Below are 21,056 nucleotides of genomic sequence, written 5' to 3'. Positions count from 1 at the left end.
GAACTATATAAATTCAGACTTCTAAGTTATTAAGTTCACAAAAAGCGGAAAAACTGTCGTCTTCTCACAACTGATGGATTTCTTCGAAATTACATATTATTATTATTTCTAGTATTATTATGTCTGTTTAAAATTTTATAAAATACCAAAAGTAACATAAAACGGGGACTAGAGGAGACGCAAGAAGTCAGTCTTCGCGCCCACTTAACATTAGGAACACGTTTATTGTAAACCCAGACCTTCGCGGTTGTAAATGTATGTACAATTATTAGTTATGGTTAATTACGTGCCTTTATTTGAAATCCTAACGTTAGACTCAACAATGGGGTACCCCATTATTCCCCGTATGAAAAACCCCATCTTGCCTCAAACCATCTTTTTCCAGAAATTAATATATTTGCACAACAAATAAGAAGATGTTCTAATTTTGAATATTTCACAATAAAATAGATTAACTGAAGATTATAATATAAGAAAAGCAATGGACTTGCCGTTCTTAAATAAATTTTGTTCTTTACTGCTGTAAATAAAAGACGCGTGCTCCCCCACTCATTGTTGCCGGCGACCCAACTGTTACAACATAATAGCTTACCATTGGTGAGGATGTTCCGATACCGCTGAGGTATCGATACTTTCACTTATTATTTGTATCGAAAGAAAGTATCGATACCTAGTCAGTATCGAAACAAAAGTATCGATACCTACTTGTATCGAATAAAAATTAATAATTAGTACACAGTTCTTTTTTTTTTTTACTTTTTTATTACAATATTTTATTAACAGTAATTAACAGACATCAAAATATTTTATTGATAGAAATTTATTTTATTAGATTCATAAAAAAATGCTTCTTCTGATATATCCACGAAAAAGAAACAACTTTTCTAAATGTTTGCCTGTCAGTCTATTCCTAGTTTGAGTAATTGTTGCTACCGCTTTTGAAAATAACCGTTCACAAGGAACAGAAGAAGCAACTACTACCAGGACCGTTCGTGCTTGTTTATATAATAATGGATACATTGTTTTTATATCTTCCCATTCTTCTAAAGGAGAAGAATGCAACACAGAAACAGGGGAAGATAAATAGTTTGATAGTTCATCATCCTTATTGTTAGTTTTTTTGCTAACCTACTGTTAGTTTTTTGTGGTAATTCCAAAAAGTGTTGATCGTATCGGTGCTCATTTCATTCGATACGAGTACTACTTTTCGATACCTATGGTTGATATCGCAACCAAAAGTATCGATACTAAAAATAGTCGGTACCAAAAAGAAAGTATCTCATATATGTACTCGTATTTACTTGGGTCGGAACATCCCTAACTATTGGTGTATTCGTCACGTGTCTAGCATCTTTCCGTTAGCATTTAGGTATACGATGTCCCATCTTACCTCGCTTCTCGTCATGTCCCCCCCCCCCTATCCTCCCAGGACAATGAATTTTCTGAGATTTTTCGCAACTTTTATTACAACAAATATGTGATAAAGTTCGTTAAGTCGGTCCTTTTACCAACGTGATAAACACAGAAACACTGTCGTTTTCGATATAGTTGTAGTGTTAAAGGATACTTGAATTCGATGTAGCTTTATTCAATGCTTCCTTGTTAATGTTTCACAAAGCATTTAATAAAAAATATACAAAATTGAATCCAATGATTATACAGAAAATAATCAACAGTTCACGGTTTTTCACAATTTTTTATTTTACTTTATAGTTGAAACAAAATTGATTCGTGAACTTATACGAAGAGTTACATAATCCAATTTTAAACGTAATGTAGCAATAAAATATGTTTATTTTTACTATACGAACTAACAAATTCCACTTTTACGGATATTCCCTTTCCGTCCCCATACGCATTATGCAGTCACCCTTCGGTAAATATGAAATCGAAAAAAATTTTACTTTTCAATTTCTATATTCGATAAACAACGTATGTACGCCTCATTGCGATATACCCTTTCCTATGGCTGGTGACGTAAACATCCACGTTCAGGCTTTTTCTTCGCAGAATCTTATTTCCGTTTAAAATTTGATAAAATATCAAAGGTAACATAAAAAGATACATTTTATGAGAAAATCGGTCACATGGGACATCTTTCAATTTTTGATGCCACATTCAATGTGTTAATAAGACTAACTTTACGTCAAAGTAAATAGTTCAATACACGATAGTTTTTCTTACATATCCCGTTCGTTATCACGAAAAGTATAATTTCTATAACCTAACAGAATTTAATCGCTTTTTAAATAATAATACCTTTTTTTAAACATTGCTTAGTGTGTCTGCATTTGAACCGTTCCGTTCTTCTGAAAGACGTTGTAGTTACTAATATTTACAAACAGGTAATTAACAATTAAATAAAAAGCAATTTGAAAAGGAGAGTCAAGAAATGCGAGAACAAGAAACGCATACATAAATACTTTGACGTATGGCGATAAATAGTAAGTCGAATAATTAACAGATTTCCTCTTCTTAATTTATTTCCGTTTAAGACAGTACTCAGTGAAAATTGATCTATTTCCATGTTATGAGTGCATGTAATACTCACAATCAAATGTAAGTGTTGTGAAAATTCTTATTTAATTGTTTTTCCTTGATTGTAAAATTATTTTGTATTTGCATGTTTTGGTAAATTTACAACGAGGGAAGATTTAACTTCAAATAATGGAGAAAAAAGACAATCGAAATTTCAAGACTCATTCGAAAATAATAAATGCACCTATATTCGTGACAACGTTCATTTTTTATTAAGAAGACTCTTTTGCATTTATTTATTTCGGTATTCTTCTGAACGGCGTTAAATTTTCTATGTATTATACAGGGTAGGACAATAATTATTAGCACCTCAGATATCTTCAAAACTATAAGGTTCACAGAAATATTTGTTTAACCAAAATTGCACAGTACAAAGAGAGCCATCCGATAGTTTTTTTTTAGATGGAGGTACTCCGGATATTTCAAGGTCACCTCCATTGTTTTAAATGGATCGGTGTTTTTGTTTCCGTAGAATGATAGAGGAGCTTCAAACGAGTTCAACGACCTACTACGTAAGATCATAGTAGGTGTTCGAAATGATGACCATCATTATCAATGCAACACTAAATTCTTTTTATGACTGATTGACGTGCAAAACTTATAACGTCAAACTTTATTGACGCACAGGCTGCAATAATTCGCTGTTGCATGTCTTTAGGTGCAGTTGGTACTTCTTTGTACACTTTATCTTTCAATGTTCCCCATAGAAAGAAATCTAGAGGTGTCAAGTCTGGTGAACGAACTGGCCACGATATTGGACCGCCGCTCAGTTGGAGCAGGACGCCGATTTAGGAGTTCAGAAGCATAATTTGGGTGTAAAAATGGGAATTTCGAAAGCAAACTTAGTAAGCATGTATTTAATGTTCATATTTATTAAAAACGTACAAAATTAATAAGTAATGTCTTTAATAATACCTTTCTTATAAACAAAATAAAAACTTCTTTTTTTACGGAGTTATTGTTAATCACAGGTTCTCTTAAAAAAAATTATTATTAAAAAACATTACTTAGTAATTTTTTTGTTTTGAATAAATAAGAACATTGAATACATGCTTACCAGGTTTGGTTTTGAAATTCCCATTTTTACACCCAAATTAAGGTTCTGAACTCCTAAATAGGCGTTCTGTACCACTTTGCGCCGCATCCAATCCAACGATTTTGAAATTTTTCATCAAGTTCCCTTCGCGCAATCAATTAATAATATGCTGGGCATCCATCATGTTGATACCACATGGTCTGTCGTGTAAATAAAAGCGATTCTTCTAGCAACGGATCCAATGTATTCTTAATAAAATTAGTGTAGATGTTGCCATTCAAATTTCCATTGATAAAATGAGGACCAATAATTTCATCACCTGTGACACCGTAACATACGTTCACAGACCATTGCCTCTGGTGTTCAACCTGCCGCAGCTAATGTGGATTTTCCACTGCTCATAAATGCATGTTATGCAAATTAACATTCCTGTGATTTGTGAATGTTGCCTCGTCAGTAAATAAGACCGAATTAAAAAATAACTCATTGTTTTGTATCCGATGTTTAGCCCATCGACAAAATTCAACGCGATTCATGAAGTCGTTCCCCTGCAATTCTTGGTGAAGACTAACACCATACGGATGAAATTTGTGACTGTGCAAAATGCGAAGTACGCTCCTCCTACTAATGTCAGATTCGTGTTTAATTTGTGAGCACACCGATCTCATTTTCTTCGTTCGTTACTCGCTATCGGCGTTCACTTTTACGAACACTTAAACTACCGGTTTGCCTAAGTTTATCACCACACATTTTTAAATATTCGACGCGAAGGCTGAGACCAATGTGAATATCGTTCAGCATATAAGTTTTTTGTCTTTACAGAATTTTGTTGGCCTTCGCCATAAATAAGAAGCATATCGATTTGCTCTTCAAACTTTCGCTCTTACCATGTTTATCTTATTCTGAAAATTTATTTAATTTTATAAACTTAGTTATTATAAAACTTTTTATGACCTTCAATGACCTTATGTCGTTGAACTCGTTTTAAGCTCCTCTATCATTCTACGGAAACAAAAATATACCGATCCATTTAAAAGAATGGAGGTGATCTTGAAATATCCAGAGTACCTCCATCTGAAAAAAAACTATCTGATGGCTCTCTTCGTACTATGCAATTATGGCTCAACAAATATTCCTGTGAACTTTATAGTTGCCAAGATATCTGAAATGGTAATTATTGTGCCACACTGTATAAAACCTAAGTTATACGTGTTCCACGCCATTTTAGTTTACGTTTATCCAACAAATAGTAAGGAATGGGACGTTTTACATCCCAGATAGCACATGACGCCTTGAAGATGCCTACTTTACGGCTGTTTTAGGTCTAAGACGCCTTTAACCGTCTTGAAGGCGTCACTAGACGCCATGTGCTATCTGGGATTTGTCTATTGTCAGAAGTTTCCATTTCGATGATAGGTTTCTCTGTCTCCATTGTAGATAACATGATAGTAAACGTGTCAAACAAAAAAAATATGCACAAATTTCCTGTCGTAGGTCCTGTATTGGAATCAGAGACCAAAAATAATAGTTATTTTAAATATGTTTTGGAAAAAAATCATTGAGCAAAAAGTAATTTTTATTTAAATGATAACCAGATATTAATAAATCTCGAAGAAATTTTTCAAAAAATGACGTGATGAATGCGTCAAACAATGACGGAAATTGGTTTTGGTTACACGTAAGCATTATCGATGACAAGACTTTTATTTTGGTTACTTTCGACTATCGACAATTTTTATTCGCGTTACCTTTATTGACGTATCTATCAGTGACGCAAAATAAATTATAGAATTGATATATTTTCAGTTAAAATATAGATACGTTAGTGAAAATAACATTAATAAAAATTGACAATGGTCGAAAGTAACCAAAATAATATTCTCGTCATCGATAATGGTTATGTGCCACCAAAAACAATTTCTGTCATTGATAATGGTTATTCGTGACCAATATAATTTCGATAGCCAATAATAGTTATACGGAACCAAAAATAATTGTTATTGGTAACCAAGAAAAATTTTAATCATTTATAATGATTATTCGTAACCAAAATCATTCACACAAAGATATTAACTCTTATACCGTCACTTTTTAAATTGTGGTTATAACAGTTAGGGGTCTCTGATTGGAATATTAGTAAATTATAACCCACCCAGTATAAAATTTAATAACGCTTATTAAATAAAAAATACATTGTTACAGTTGTCATTACAATTGTAAGATTGGAATACAGAGCTCTAAATAAAGTAATTCGGGCATAATGTGCAAAACCAAAGAAGAAATCAATATTACCCGCATATTAGTTGGCAGAATGTACAATGAGACAGATGGGAACACTAGAGCGAGAGCAGAGTCCGCATAAATGATAATAATATGAAGAGAAAAAAAGATCAAATCCGATCTAACAGGCCTAGATGGAACGGCGATGTTACATTGAACGTAAGGAAGCGAATTAGTTTTATAAAATATTTAGAAATCGCATGCCCCGGAGTGAGGGAAATTGTTGAAAAGCCGTAAATTAAGTACCATCCCTCTCCGGAGGAAAAATTCTGCGCAGTACGATTTAGCGAATTTTCCACAAGAGGGGTGTGTACTTATCTCCATGGAAGTGGTAACGCCCCTAAAACGAGACGACCAATCGGACGAAGGGAAGCCGACCCCCGTTCCGCCGCGAAACACGGGGCTGATCGAGGGTGAACTCTCGAAAGGAGACTTCAGTTTCCTCGGCGTCGTCCTATCGAGAACGATAAAACGACTCTATGCAGTCTCTCTGCTAGTGAGGATACCACCGGAAACAAAAGATACTAATAAAAACAGTTTTGGCGAGCAACCGTTTCCTGAGCCTTCGAAGGGATGGCAGGCCCGTACCTCTCACCTCTGGGCCCCCAAGCTGACTTGCTCACCGAATATATGTTCGGAAGACGTCGTCAGGTCAGTGTACGTTTCTTTTTCGTATCTTTTTCTTTATTTCTGATTTGTTCGTTCGAATTCCTATGTAGATTTAATGTGAAAACCGTGTGTTACGCGCGCTCCTTTCCTCTCGCGTATTACTTTCCCCCCTCTTTCGCCCGCCTTTTCTTCTTGGACAGCCAATGCTATAAAAATTCAGGTCAAAGTACGCCTTGATAGAAATTTTATTAAATTAAACTGTTTAATGGAATTATGGTAATTCTTTGTATAGGTATACATATTTGGACAAGTTACGTAGATATTTGCCATCAAAGCTAGGTTTTTTTAGAAACAAAAATAGAGGGACATTAATTATTATTAGACTGCGGATCTTTATGCAAATATAGATTTTTATTGTCTATTTTACAAAAACTGGTATCAAACAAAAATTCCATTACCTTGTTAGAAGGATACTATTAGGTTCCAAATAAAACAAATGCCTCATCAAAGTTCATTAAATATTTTTGTATACTAAGCTTTACATAATTATATTCGCTATAAATGCATAAAATCCGCAGTCTAATTATTATCGAAGTACATTAGATATACAGATATTAATCCTTGAAAAGCTGTTAAACCTTAATGAAAATTGAGGCAATATAATACGAGATTACTTACAAATAAATGATATTACGAAGTAACCTTCATGTATTATTAGTTGATACATAATATAATTATGTACTAGTACTGAATATAATAGCTTCAGTAGTTACTTCATCAATCAGCAGATGCCACATCATTTTGGAAATCATGAAGGAAAAAGCGCATTTTAAAATTCTAAATTTGTTCTTGAAACGCGAAAGGCTAAAAAAGCGTGTAATCTCTTAAAAACTTAAAATGTCAGTAAACTTATTCCATTAAAAAAACGGTTCACAATATTGAATTGAGTCACAAATAACACCGATTACGCGTGACAAATTTCTTTATTTAAGACACTTAATCTATTTTAGCATTACGTAAATTCTTCCATGTGAAAAACATTATATCCACGCTAGACAGCATGAGTTTACCAAAATTACTAAACAAATCGATTCAAAATTATTGCGGTTGTATAAGTTGAATGTTTCTTTTTTTGTATAAACTACGGACACCTATTACTTTGCAATTAAATTATTGTTGCAAAACATAAACATTCAAGGCTTTTGACAAAAAATGTAATGACTCTCCGAAACATTGATTTTTTAATCATTTTCTTTCGCTTTTTCGCGAACATGTGTTGTATTCGTATGAATTAATAATACATACGTTTTTTTTTGGTTTATTATAAACAACGTATGTCAACTATGCGGAGAAATCCTTTCTGATCCGATATATAAAATAATTGTGTTTTTTAACTACTTCAAACTACTCCCTAATACAAATTAATAATGTCAAATTAATTTATAAAGTAAGTTTGTCTTATAAGACTCTGAAAACTTTTCTTTTTCTTGCATTTAAAATTAAATTAAAATATTTTCTTTTCGACACCGCTGAAAACGTATCATTGGTGGCGCAAATTTGCAGAAAGATTTAGCATGATTTGAACCCATTAATCGTACATATATTTTCCAATCCGTTAAATGGCCGGTGCAATCATTCATGAGCAAACCGATCTTCGGGTATTTTAAACGCTTCAAAAATTCTGTAAAATGTACATAGGTCTACATTTTCAGGAATCTATAAAAATATCACAATCATGGTATTCACTATACGAAAAGCTGAAATAATAAATTCAGAAAATTATATTGCCTCATCTATAAAATATAGCTTAGGATAGGGTGGTAAAATAAAATAAAAATAAGGTAGCTTTTTGTGAATTCATTAAATCAGTGATGAGCAACCTTTTTTTGTAGCAGGCCCAAATTAAAAACCCAACAATTCTCAGAACCTAATTTATTATTTCCTAGATTTAGATATTGAGTTAATCGTAAAAAATTTTCACACACACACAGCTGATTGAAGAGGGTCGCAAGTAAATACATAATTGGCGGTTCAAGGTTTGCCCATCACTGTATTAAACAATAATTAATGATTATTAACACGGATGTTGTTTGGTGATCTACCTGGTATATACGTATTTTTAGGACCAATATTAATTTATCTGCCTAAATAAAAATAAAATTCTGGCTGTGCCTTTGTTGTTTTTACAAATTTTATATTCGACACTATATTCGTCTTACTTTTTAATGATTCAAATAAATGCTTCCGAATTTGTAAGGAAAGTTTCAAAGCTGCACCATTACTAATGGAATAGTAATTCTTTATGCCCTGTTATTTTTTAATTAGTCGTTAATGGCAAGTAATGACAAAATAATTTTGTGCCGGTAAAATAAGGAATTCAATTACACTGTCCAACAAATATAAACTTTTTTTCTGATCTGCAATATGCGTTGGGAGATCCTTATAGAATTTCTCGTCCAAATCACAAATGTCTCCATCTCCCTCAGGTTTTGAAAAACAGAAGTTTTTGTAAAAACACCTGATTTTGGGCAAAAATGACGTATTACATAAAAACTAAAAACACTAGAAAGTTCAATTTAATCTCGAAAGATAGAGGAGAGTTACTCGAATAAAACTGTGTATACACTTATGAAATTGTGCAATTTTTAATGGTTTTAAATTTCTGTGAGAGTTTCAAAGAGAGCCGATTTATGTAATTTCTATGCATTATCTTAGCATTCTTACGAAAAGTTCTTTACTTAGTATGAATTTACTACATACTATCGAATTCTGTAGACATTTCTGAAGAAGAAACTATCCAGAAAAAATTTCGGAACGGTTTTGATTCCGACAGGTCGGGAAAATATCCGTCGGCAATATGCACTTGTGTTTCACCGCCACGCGGCCATTGCTCGCTTACCTCGATTCTTCAATACTGTAGCTACGCGAAATTGACACCGATAGTACCGTCCAATCGGCACCCCCTTGCCATATGTATAATGTTTGACTTTTTCCATGTATTCTTGGATTCTAGTCCCGCAATTCTAACGAATTTTTCCTGATCACTTTCAGTTTCAAATTATTTCTGATGTTGTTAAAATTTCAAATTATATCAAATACTTTTTAATGGAATTTACATACTTGCATACTTGAGAAACTGTTCGGGATCTTGTAAAATCATAATAATAAAGATCCTGTAAACTCAAGAACAATTGAGTGTGACTTTTAACGGCTTTTTTTAATAAGTCATACGTATACAGTGGGTTCAAAAAGTATTTGTGCACCTTTTAAAACAGAACAACTCTTTCAAAATTAGACCAAGTGACTTGAGTTTCTTTGTGAAATTGGAAGGATTAGTTTACTGGATGATGCGTTTAATAAATTTTGAAAAGTTTCCGACTTTTCAGAATGTCGAAGAAAATAGTAAATGTCGTTTCTTACAACTTTTTTGTCTGAGACTGTAATGATAATTTAATTTCATCATTTTTAACCGTTTGTATCTCATAACAACGTTAACCGATTTCGATGAAATTTTCAGCATGTATATAACTAACATAAATCGAAACAATGTATTTGTTAAATTTTCATTACAATCTCAGATAAAAAAGTCGCAAAAAGCGACCTTTACTATTTTCTTCGCGATTTCGACCAATTGCAACTTTTTCATCATTTAGTATACTAATCCTTCTAATTTCACAAAGAGACTCAAGTCGCTTGGTCCAATTATGAAAGAGATGTTCTGTTTTAAAGGGTGTATGAATACTTTTTGGACCCACTGTACATGCATCGAACATTGAAATAATTTGAAACTGAAAGTGATCAAGAAAAGTTCATTAGAATTGTGGGACTAGTATCCAAGAATATATGGAAAAAATCAAACATTATACATATGGCAATGGGGTGCCCATTGGACGGTACTATCGGTGTCAATTTCGCGTAGCTATGGCACTGAAGAGTCCAGGTAAGCAACCAATGGCCGCGTGGCGATGAAACACCGTGCAGACACGTCGTCGACAAATATTTTCCAGACATGTTCGAATTAAAAACCGTTCAAACATTTTTTTTTGCTAGTTTCTTCTTCAGAAATGTCTACAGAATCCAGCAGTATGTAGCAAATTTATACTAGGTAAAGAAATTTTCGTAAAAATGCAAAGATAATGCATAGAAAGTACGCAAATCGGGTTTTTTTAAAACTCACGGCAATTTACAACCATAAAAAATTTCACAATATTATAACTATATACAGTTTTATTGGGGAAACTCTCCTCCATCTTTCGAGATTAAATTGAACTTTCTAATGTTTTTGGTTTTTACGTAATACAGAGTCCTCGCGATTATTGACTCATTATTGATACGCGATTATTGTCCAGGCGTCATCCCCACCACTGGGGGGGGACCGTGGAACTCGGCAACCGCATACTTTGTTGCCGCAGCGCGCCGAGACGCTTCCCGTTCACGAGCCGACGACTGAACGTTGGGAGCCCACAAAAAGGTTACATTTTCGGGTCTCGGTGAGACAATACTAATGCAACGATCAAACTTTTTTATTTTTGATTCTTTATTAATGAAACTTTTATAAACAAATTGGTGAGATTTTTCTGATTAAAATGATACCAAACACGACGCAATTTGGGTCATATTTACTTATGATTTATCACAATCGATAATGAATTAATATGAACTATTAACAGTTTCTACATGAGTACATACGATCCAAATTATGTCATATTTAGTATCATTTTAATCAGAAAAATCTCACCAATATACTAGTAAAAGTTTCATTAACAACGAATCAAAAATAAATAAGTTTCATCGTTGCATTAGCGTTGTCTCGCGCGCCGAGCAACAATGTATGCGCTCGATGCACTCGACGAACGGAGCGGCGGAATGTACGACGATTAGTCGTCGAAGTGTTCAATCGTCAGCGACTGCCCAGAGAGCTGCCGACGAATAAGATGTAGCTGGATCACCTCCATTCACACGTATTTTAATTATTGGCCGAAACGGTACATACACAATCGGACTGTGTGGTCGGCTATAATGTAATCATTGGTCGGCGAGAGTGTCGCAGGCGGGCCACGCAGCCGAGTCGAGTGGGAAAAGAAGCTTTCTATCTGTTTTTAAAAAACGTATTCACGGGCGTCAGAAGCGTTTCGCGTAGTCCACGATTATCGTCCCCTCGCGGACCCGAGTTAGGGACGATAATCGAGAGGACTCTGTATGTCATTTTTTCCCAAAATCGGGTGTTTTTACAAAAACTTGTCTTTTAAAATCTAAGGGAGATGGAGATCTCCTGATCGAAGATGGATCTCCCGATGGATATTGCAGATAAAAAATCGTATCGAACAGTGTTATCGAAGAAACTGTAATTTTTTTTACGGATATTCATACGGTTGCAGATTTTTATGGACTGATTTACAGACACTGTTGTGAAACTAACATTCATCTCTTCGATTAGATGTTAAATTTTATTTAAATGTTTCCTCTAACATGTTTCAAGCAATCGTATATACTGTAAATACCTACATGAAAATCTGCAGTTTAATGATTACAATGGATACTGACAATAAAAGTTACATTGTATTATTCTATAAATAACAGAATCGTTGTTATCATCATATTAAGCTTTGTTTGAATGAACTTTCAATCAGACAAATATTAAAGATTCTTTAGTCATAATTGATAAAATGTCAATCATCAGTTTTTTCATTATTCGAAGCTTAATTGTCCCTAGTTTAATTCGTTGAAGTGTACGACCATAGACTAGAATAGTAATTAAATAATGGCGAATATAATGATAACTAGACTGCCGATTTTATGCATTTATAGCCGATAGGGCACAGTGAAATACAATAAAAGACAGAACTTTCATCGCATCCAATGAGTTTTCTCTTTTAGTCTGAACCCAATAAAATACTTAAAAGAAACAATAAATTTCTACATTTGCGCCTGCCTTTATAAATTACTTTAGAAAATGTCATTTTGCATAAAAATCCGCAGTCTAATGATAACGCTTTATTTGACAAAAAATAAATAATGGATTCATATTGGAGTACAATGTCTTAAACACAAGTAAAATTAAAGGGTAAAATAACATTTTTGTATTACGCGATCGATTGTGTACATACAATCATCCTACATCAAGACATGTATGTGTGCGTTCCTCGTGTATAAATTAATATTCATAAATGATATTGGCCTCACTACGCTGAACCGATTTCTGTTGAAATAATTCATTAGTTTCGTGTAAATACTTGCATAATTTGTTTTAGGAGAGCAATTTAAACTCAAAGGATCGATAAAAAATACTTTTGACAAAATTATTGATTCAAATACATTCAAATATTTAAAAAATTCAGTATTATAAATTGGTAAGAACAGCGTATTGAATCTAATGCGCTATTGTGTCGGTTAACATGAAATTAGTATTTGAATTCACATTTTCTGATTGCGCTGAAATCTCAAAAATTTTGTTCCGTATGATTGACAACATTATATACTTCAGTATTACCTGAATTTCCAAAAATATTAACACATCAGAAATGCGTTCTAAAAATTTTGTCCAGAAATTCGATAAAATAACATGGTTACAGAAATTGGAAAACAATGAGATCCCTCGTTATAAACGTGACTATTGGAAACCTTACATGCGCCATTTCGAGGCATAATAGCTAGAAAATACATAAAAAAATCTACTTTGGTTTTTGATGTTATTGATTTCCGAACACCGAACGTTAGCAAATTAACAGAATTCGTATTCGAATACTTTCCCTAGTAGCAATTTATTGTTGGCATTTTGATGGGCCTTTAATGCACTATTGGTTGGCCAACAGTTAGAATTGTCACCCTTTTTTGCAATTGGGCCAACGATCATACCCAACGTAGGACCCACGTCACTATACTATGAAGGGCCAACTGGAGGTTTCTTTCTGCAGGACCAATTGTTGAGTATCTACAATAAACCAATAATAAGGAAGACAGTTGGCTATACTACACTTCCATAAAATCCTTTAAAAATATTTGAAGAAGTATAACACTGGAAATAATATTTATAATAAGTACTTGTTATAATAATTATATACATGTATAAATTGTATATGTATATTAAACAGGTAAACAAGTGTTTTACCAGCAAAGTTACCTTTAAAATTTATTATGTGCAATTTATACATGTAGCTAATTATTACAAATAATTATTATAAGTTATTTCCAATCTTCTGTCCCCTGATTCTATGTTCACAAAATTTCAAATTGTCAAATGTGTTGCGTGACAGAAACAAATTGTGAGTATATTCATAAATAAGAAAACAAAAACATCAATTTGAAATATAACAACAAGTTTTTGGTTGTAGTAACGTTTCTGACGTCTCCAAGACTATATTTAAATGTTGGCAAACTTTGGGTGGACCAATGTTGTATTATCATTATAAATTGCTTGTTAATTAACCAACTATAATAATTGTAGGTCAAACATTGGATATTCGTTGGCAAATTGTCATAACTTTTTCGTCGTAGGCCCTATTTTGGGAATTTGTAGGCAAAAACACTAACTATATCCCAACTAACTGCCAACTGTTGGATACCGTTGGCCAACCATTAATGCTACGATGGTTGTTTCCACCTTTAAAAGATAGGTCAAACTTTGTAAAAATGAAGTTAATTTCCTGCAAAGTTAGGTTCTGTGTCACCTTCGATTAGCGGTTTTACATTCATCAGGGGGTTATACAGTGGTACATAGTATGGGGGAGCCATTTCTTTGAACTCGTCCCGCTCAAAGTACGTAGGGTAAACTGAAGTAAACTCTGCTTGGCCCGTGATATTCGTTACTCCGTGAAACATTTTCATTCGTCTTTAACACGATGTTGCTAGGTCTAATTTCGTTTAAACAAAAACTAACAGACAGTGTTAATATTTTAATTTATATTATGGTTAAAATATTAGTCAATTAAAGTTAGTGTGATAGAGTGAGAGAAAGTTTTTGTTTCAAGAGAGCATTGTTTTCGTAATTTTTCGTGCTCAGAAGATAAGTAGAATATCCAAAGTACAGGTGAGTGATGGTGAAGTAACTAATTTTGAGATTTAATCTTCAGATTATCATACAGAAACATATCACTGTTATTTTTGCTTGTAAAAGGTAACTAAATTCTTAGTTTTTTGAAGATCCTCCGTCGTCAACGGTTGAATTATTATTAGTGGTGTCTATAATAATACTACGAACATATATATAATAATTTACTATCAACAATATAAACATAATACACAATAATAACTTAATAATAATATAAACAATAATAAATAAGCAACTGGTGAACATATTGCGACCTAACAAGGATTATCACGGAGTAACCAGAGCAATCACGTAGTATCGCAACTTTTTATTTTCTTAGTCAAATATAATTAATACAATTTCATTAACATATTATTTCTTTGTATGATGTTTGATCTATAATTACGTCATTACATTCTTGGCTAACTTCAGGAACGTGTAAAAATGTAAATGAAACATGTACAAATATTTTGAACTATCATGGACTTAGCAAAGTTTACCCCACACTTGATACTTATAAAAATTAGAAAACGCAGAATTAATCTGTCATCTATTTAAACTGTAATGAAATTCGTCGATACAAAATTATTGAACTCTTTGAAAATGGATGAGGCTTGATTCGTGGAAGAGTTTGAATTTAAGATTAACAAGGATAGGAAATGGAATGCTTTGCACCTTATTATTCCCAATCTATTTGAATGTATTAATCCAATACAACGATAGAAAAAGAAATCAGAGTGAATATTTTTATTCGAATCTCATTCAAAATAAATGTGACGGTTAAAGTAAGAAGTAGAGTTGTATGATATCACTTATATACAGGGTGGTCCACGCAACTTGTTCACTCTGAATAGCTTCTAAAGCATGCATTCTATGAAAAAATTCTTTATAGAAAAGTTGTATGGTTTGGAGGGATACATTATGTAAGGCATATCTGTTTTTGATAAGTGGAGACGTTTCTGAGATTTGAGGTCAACTTCCTTTTTTCAAACGGAATGTTATATTATTTATGCCAAAGTATCGAAGAGCGTTAAATTTTGGGTAAAAAAGTACTGACCTTTACTAGGTCCGTAAACTTGTTTCTTGAAAATGGTATGTGCGTAATATGAAGTTAATTGATCATACAAACATATAAATACACATATGTACAAACTATATACAATATCCGTAATGTATGATGTACGTAATACATAAATATGTATGTAGTTAGTTTCAGAGATATTCTGACAATATTCAACTTAGGGCATACGATCTGCGACGCATGGCGGTCCTAAAAATATCTAGATAAACCAAACTAATCCATCTTTCTATGTATATTGCAAAAATAAACCCAGGAAAATATTGAGTCTATAACAAGACAATGATGTTGTACTTAGAAAATTAAGAAAGCACCTCATTTTTGTAAAAACAAAGGAATACATAAATATTCATCAGTAACATAAATAATTCATTTATTAATAATAAAATTAGATGAAATATTTAATAGAAACTGAAACAAAAAAGGCTTAAGTAATACATTATTTCATTGGGAAGGTAGCATGCATATTGAACATGGTTATGTCAAACATAACATAGATGGCAGATGGAAATGCTGCAAGAAACAATGCAAAAAAACTTGTTCTATATTTGAAAATACCATTTTTGGAAACTTACACCTAACCATATATACCTATATTATTATAATATTGAAAATATTTAAATACACATTGCTTAATTATTAATATAAACAACATTCTTTCGTGTTGGAAGTAATTACAATATCAAACGTTGATGAGTCGAGACTCACTCTATTCGATACGAGTACCTTTTTTCGATACCTACTTGGTATCGCAACCGTACGTATTGATACCAAAAGTACTCGGTATCGAAACAAATGTATCGAGTAATGTACTCGGTATCGAAACAAAAGTATCGAATAATGTATTCGTATTTACTTGTATCGAGTAATGTACTCGGTATCGAAACAAAAGTATCGCATAATGTATTCGTATTTACTTGTATCGATTCATCCCTACCGGGACGTCACCAACAGTGAGGAGCGATCGAAAGATTACACGTGCCGACGCGGCCGTTCTTTAGAGCGGCACAGTCTTTGATTTGCGCAGCAAGAGTATCACCCTGTATACATACCTAACCATCTACTTAATGATTCATACCATCTCGCCCTTTCCTACAAAATTCATAAGTGGGATTATCGAACATTTTGGTGCAGTGCGTGACTTTCCATTTTAATCGCGACTGCCGTTTACATGCTATCAACTGTGATATCCTGATGATTTTGTTTCGAGATACTTTGTGACAAATTGGTGTGCGTGTGTCCGAAAAATTTACATTTTAAACAATTAATCACGTGGATTAATTATTGTATAAGTTTTGTGTTAAACTTTAGGTATAATTTTTGTCTCCTGGACCCAAGTGTTTTCACCAAGATGGCGAGTGGACAAAAGGAAGATTGCAAGATCTTCCGAATAACCGATTAAAGGAGCAATTACGTGAACACGACCTGTCTGGCAGGAGGGCCGAACTGATTGCGCGTTTGTTGCAAGCCGACTTGGATTTTGAAAATTCTCTTCCGTCAGGTACAGGAGCGGTCAAAAATGCGGCACCCACAAAGGGTCCTACGGCCAAACCTTCTGGGATTATTTGGGATTCGCAAATTTGTATCCAGATGATTATGCGTGCAGACATGCGAGCTATGCATCACGAGCGGGAAGCACAAACGAGAACAAGAGCGAGGGATACAGCGTGATCGAGAGTTGCAATCTTTACCATTTTCTGAGAATACTACCAGCGCGCTTTTGATGCACCCCTACTAACATTTGTGGTTGGCCAACGATGGCCAACAGTTGAGAGTTAGTTGGGATATGGTTAGTGCTTTTGTCTACAAATTCCCAACATAGGGCCTACGACGAAAAGTTATGACAATTTGCCAACGAATATCCAACGTTGGGCCTACAATTATTATAGTTGATTAATTGACAAGAAATTTACAACGATAATACAACATTGGCCCACCTAAAATTTGCCAACATTTAAATATCGCCTGAAAAGACGTCAGAAACGTTGCTACAACCAAAATCTTGTTATTATATCCGACGATCAGAATCAAAACGATTGCTAATCTTTTAGTTGAATTTTCTACTGGACCTGAAGATGATTTTGGTAACACGAGACAGCAATTGGAATTACCGCGAGATATTTATCGCTTGAACGATAAATAGTGTCAGAATTTCAATGAGTTTACGATTGCGCGGGAAGCCTGCGAGATGGTTTCATTCAAACCACTTGAGAATAAAGGTTGCGGATTTTCTAAACGAGCTACAGCGCGTTTTCGATAATCACCCGAGTAAAGCAGCATTACGTAAGGAGTTCGAGAGAAGATCATGGCACAAAGACGATCTTTTGGCGAGTATTATTTCGACAAAGTTACATCGGCGAACAAAGTCACCATCGACCAGGAAGTCGATTTTATAATTGACGGAATCCCGGATATCCGTTTGAGAGATCAGGCAAGAATGCATCGCTTTAAGAAGCCTGAAGATTTGTTAGACACGTACAGAAATATTTCGTTTTCTGAGCGATCCAGAAGCGATCGAGACCGTAGGGAGGTGAGGGAACCGTGGATTTTGAAAACAACGCAGAAGGAAGAAGCATCTGTACGTACGAGAGAAGTAAAGTCGACGGGCATGATATTGTGTCCTCATAAAATTAAGCCTTTATTAGAGTCAGATGATAATAAGACAGGCTGCAAACGTCATTTGCAAATTGATATGTAGAACTTCTGCTTACAATATTTCGTCAAAAGTACAGTAGATTCACAATGAGTCTTCGATGACTCCTCGGCACTGACAAGAAGAGATCCCCAGATGGAATGCTAAATTTTTGATGAGGTTTAGCACATTGATAGAACTTTGAATTCTCAAGCCAATGATATTTGTTTCAACCGCATATGTCCATTAGTTTATGGAACATTTAAGGTTCAGTGCCGAGGACCTTCCGAGCACTCATGGAGAATTTACTGTATACGGTATACAGCCTCTACCGCCTTCTACTCAATAGTAATTACTACGCTTCAAAATAAAATTTTTTGTAGCTCTGGATCAAATAAGGGCGTGCGCTGCCATTCTCGGACGAGACTATACAGAGTGTTACCATTTAACGCGACGCACGATTTTTCACCCACTTGTAGCCATGTAACAAAGAAAAGTTTGGAAGTGTTGCAGGGGATAGAGTGTTTAATAGACATAAAAAAATGTCGAAAACAGCTTGTTTTCATGGCGAATCGATGTCACTTTGGGTTTTACAAATAGGAACACATATTTTCTTTTTGTACCATATTTAGAGGACATCGAGAGAAATTCAAAACATTAATTACATGATATTTTTACTAACATATTACTCGATTTACAGTAGTGGAAATGTGAAATTGTAGCTATGGCAGAATATTGCGTCGCGGAAGGCGGAATGCATTTCGAACATGTAATTAAATAAAGTGCATTTTTCTGATGTTCTACAGGGTGGCGCAAAAGTTCGGAGACTGTTTTCAAATACTTTAGCAGTATATAACTGCCATATAAATTAAAATTCAATATCTTTAATCGGTGAATAACTTTTATTAAATAAGTAATAATAACATTAAACAATTAAATTTACAATAGATGTTCAAAATTGGCTCCTTTGGCCTCAATGCATTTTCGAAGCCGTTCTCGGAAATTGATGACGATGGTCAAACACTGTTCCACGGTAATTTCGACCCACGCGCGCCTCAAAGCCACCTTCAGGTCATTTGCCGATTTGTATCGGGTTCGGGAATTCTTTTGCTCCAAAATGGACCACACGGAATAGTCCATCGGATTCAAGTCCGGTGAATTTGAGGGCCAAACGTCTTTGCCCCAAAATCCAGGAAACAACTCCACGCACGTTGCGATCGTTGACTGTGCTGAATGAGCCGGAGCTCAGTCTTGCTGCAACGTGAATCCGTTTTTACCGAAATGTTCAGTCGCCCACGGCTCTAAAATATCCCGAAGAACAATTTGTTGATAGATGGGGGCGTTGATTTTGACATTCCTTTCGATAAGTATCAGTGTCGTCTTTCCAGTTCCGCCAATGCCAGCCCATACCATCACTGATGCCGGAAAATGGCTGCGACTAACTACTTTTGCAGTAGCAGACTTCTTCTGACCTTTTTTGAGCAACTGACGGCGATTTTGACGATTGTGCGCATCCTCGATAGTGAAAATCTTCTCGTCAGTAAAAACAACTTTTTGGAGGCGACCACCGGCGATCAGCCGAAGCATTCGACGCGCTTTTTCCAGTCGTTTTCGTTTCATATCATCATTGGGGAAGTGTGCCCGATCAATTTTGTAACTGCGCATCTTCAGCGTGTTCTGAACAATCCTACGAACGCTGTCTTTGCTGATCTCGATCTCTTTTGCCATTTTTCGCATTAAACTTTTTCTGCACCTAACCTTGTTCACATTGTTCCGTGTTGTTGCGGTGGTAGGACGACCACATCTAGGACGATCCGATGTTCCCCTCCCAACTCCTGCAGTCCATTAATCGGCCAATCTTGGCAGTCTTCATTCCCGATTTGTGCAACTCAATGATACTAACGCGCTTGTTATTTCGATACATTTTGAAGGTAACTAAATATAAACAAACAATTGAAAAGCACTTTCTAACCCAAAATTATATGATGAATTCAGAAAACCGAAGAAGATTTTGGGTAAGTCATTAATGAAAGGTGAAAAATGCATTTTAAAAATGTCTCCGAACTGTTGCGCCACCCTGTAATCGCGTGTTTACATCGAGTAATCTCTTCGGTGTCAAATAATGTTTATACTGTCTTAAAGCAAATACGACGAAAAGCTACATATTTCACATTTCCACTACTGTAAATCGAGTAACATGTTAGTCCTCTAAATATGGTACAAGAAAAATATGTATTCCTATTTGTAAAACCTAAGGTGACCTCCATTTCGCCATGAAAATAAATTCTTTTCGAAATTTTGTTTACTGACATCTAGTGTACACTTCATACCCTGCAACTCTTGTGGTAAACATTTTTTTGTCAGTTGCCTGCAAGTGGGTGAAAAATCGTGTATCGCGTTAGAGGTAACACCCTGTCTATTATCATCACTAATAAACATTACTTCGGGTCGCAGATTTAAGATTGAGAAGGCTGATTCGGTTCCCACCGAAAGCGAAGTCGATAATTTTGTTGGTCAAATTATCAAAATCGAGTTACGTTCAAAAATCCAAGAGTAGGAATTTTTATTTATCGTCTTTTATTAATTTCATAATTAATATATTTAGATACATAGATCCTACCAATAGTTGAAACTTTAAATATTGATCTCGAAGTAGACTTCGGGACGTCATTGATGATTAAAAGATTTTTTACAACGAGATGTGCGCGTCGAACGATATCGAACTCGTGATTACGGTTAAAAACGATCAACCCGTCTGTTTCTGCCCGCATCGTTTAGCATTCACCGAAAAGGAACAGTTGCGTAAAATTTTGGACGATTTGTGCGAACGGACAATCATATGACCGAGTAATTCGCA

At 34.4% G+C, this 21,056-nt stretch overlaps 1 protein-coding gene across 1 annotated transcript in view; it reads left to right on the top strand.

Annotated features, from left to right (window-relative positions):
* The first annotated feature begins 6,427 nt into the window (after positions 1-6,427).
* Positions 6,428-21,056, top strand: part of LOC107192005 (paired box protein Pax-6-like) — a 54,809-nt gene continuing 40,180 nt past the window's right edge. The window contains exon 1 of the mRNA XM_015581177.1: positions 6,428-6,511. Coding sequence (XP_015436663.1) covers positions 6,428-6,511 — 84 coding nt within the window. The remainder of the gene's footprint in view (positions 6,512-21,056) is intronic.

Source organism: Dufourea novaeangliae, unplaced genomic scaffold, assembly GCF_001272555.1.
Source record: "Dufourea novaeangliae isolate 0120121106 unplaced genomic scaffold, ASM127255v1 scaffold285, whole genome shotgun sequence".
Taxonomy (NCBI): domain Eukaryota; kingdom Metazoa; phylum Arthropoda; class Insecta; order Hymenoptera; family Halictidae; genus Dufourea; species Dufourea novaeangliae.
This window is presented reverse-complemented; position numbering and strand designations above follow the sequence as displayed.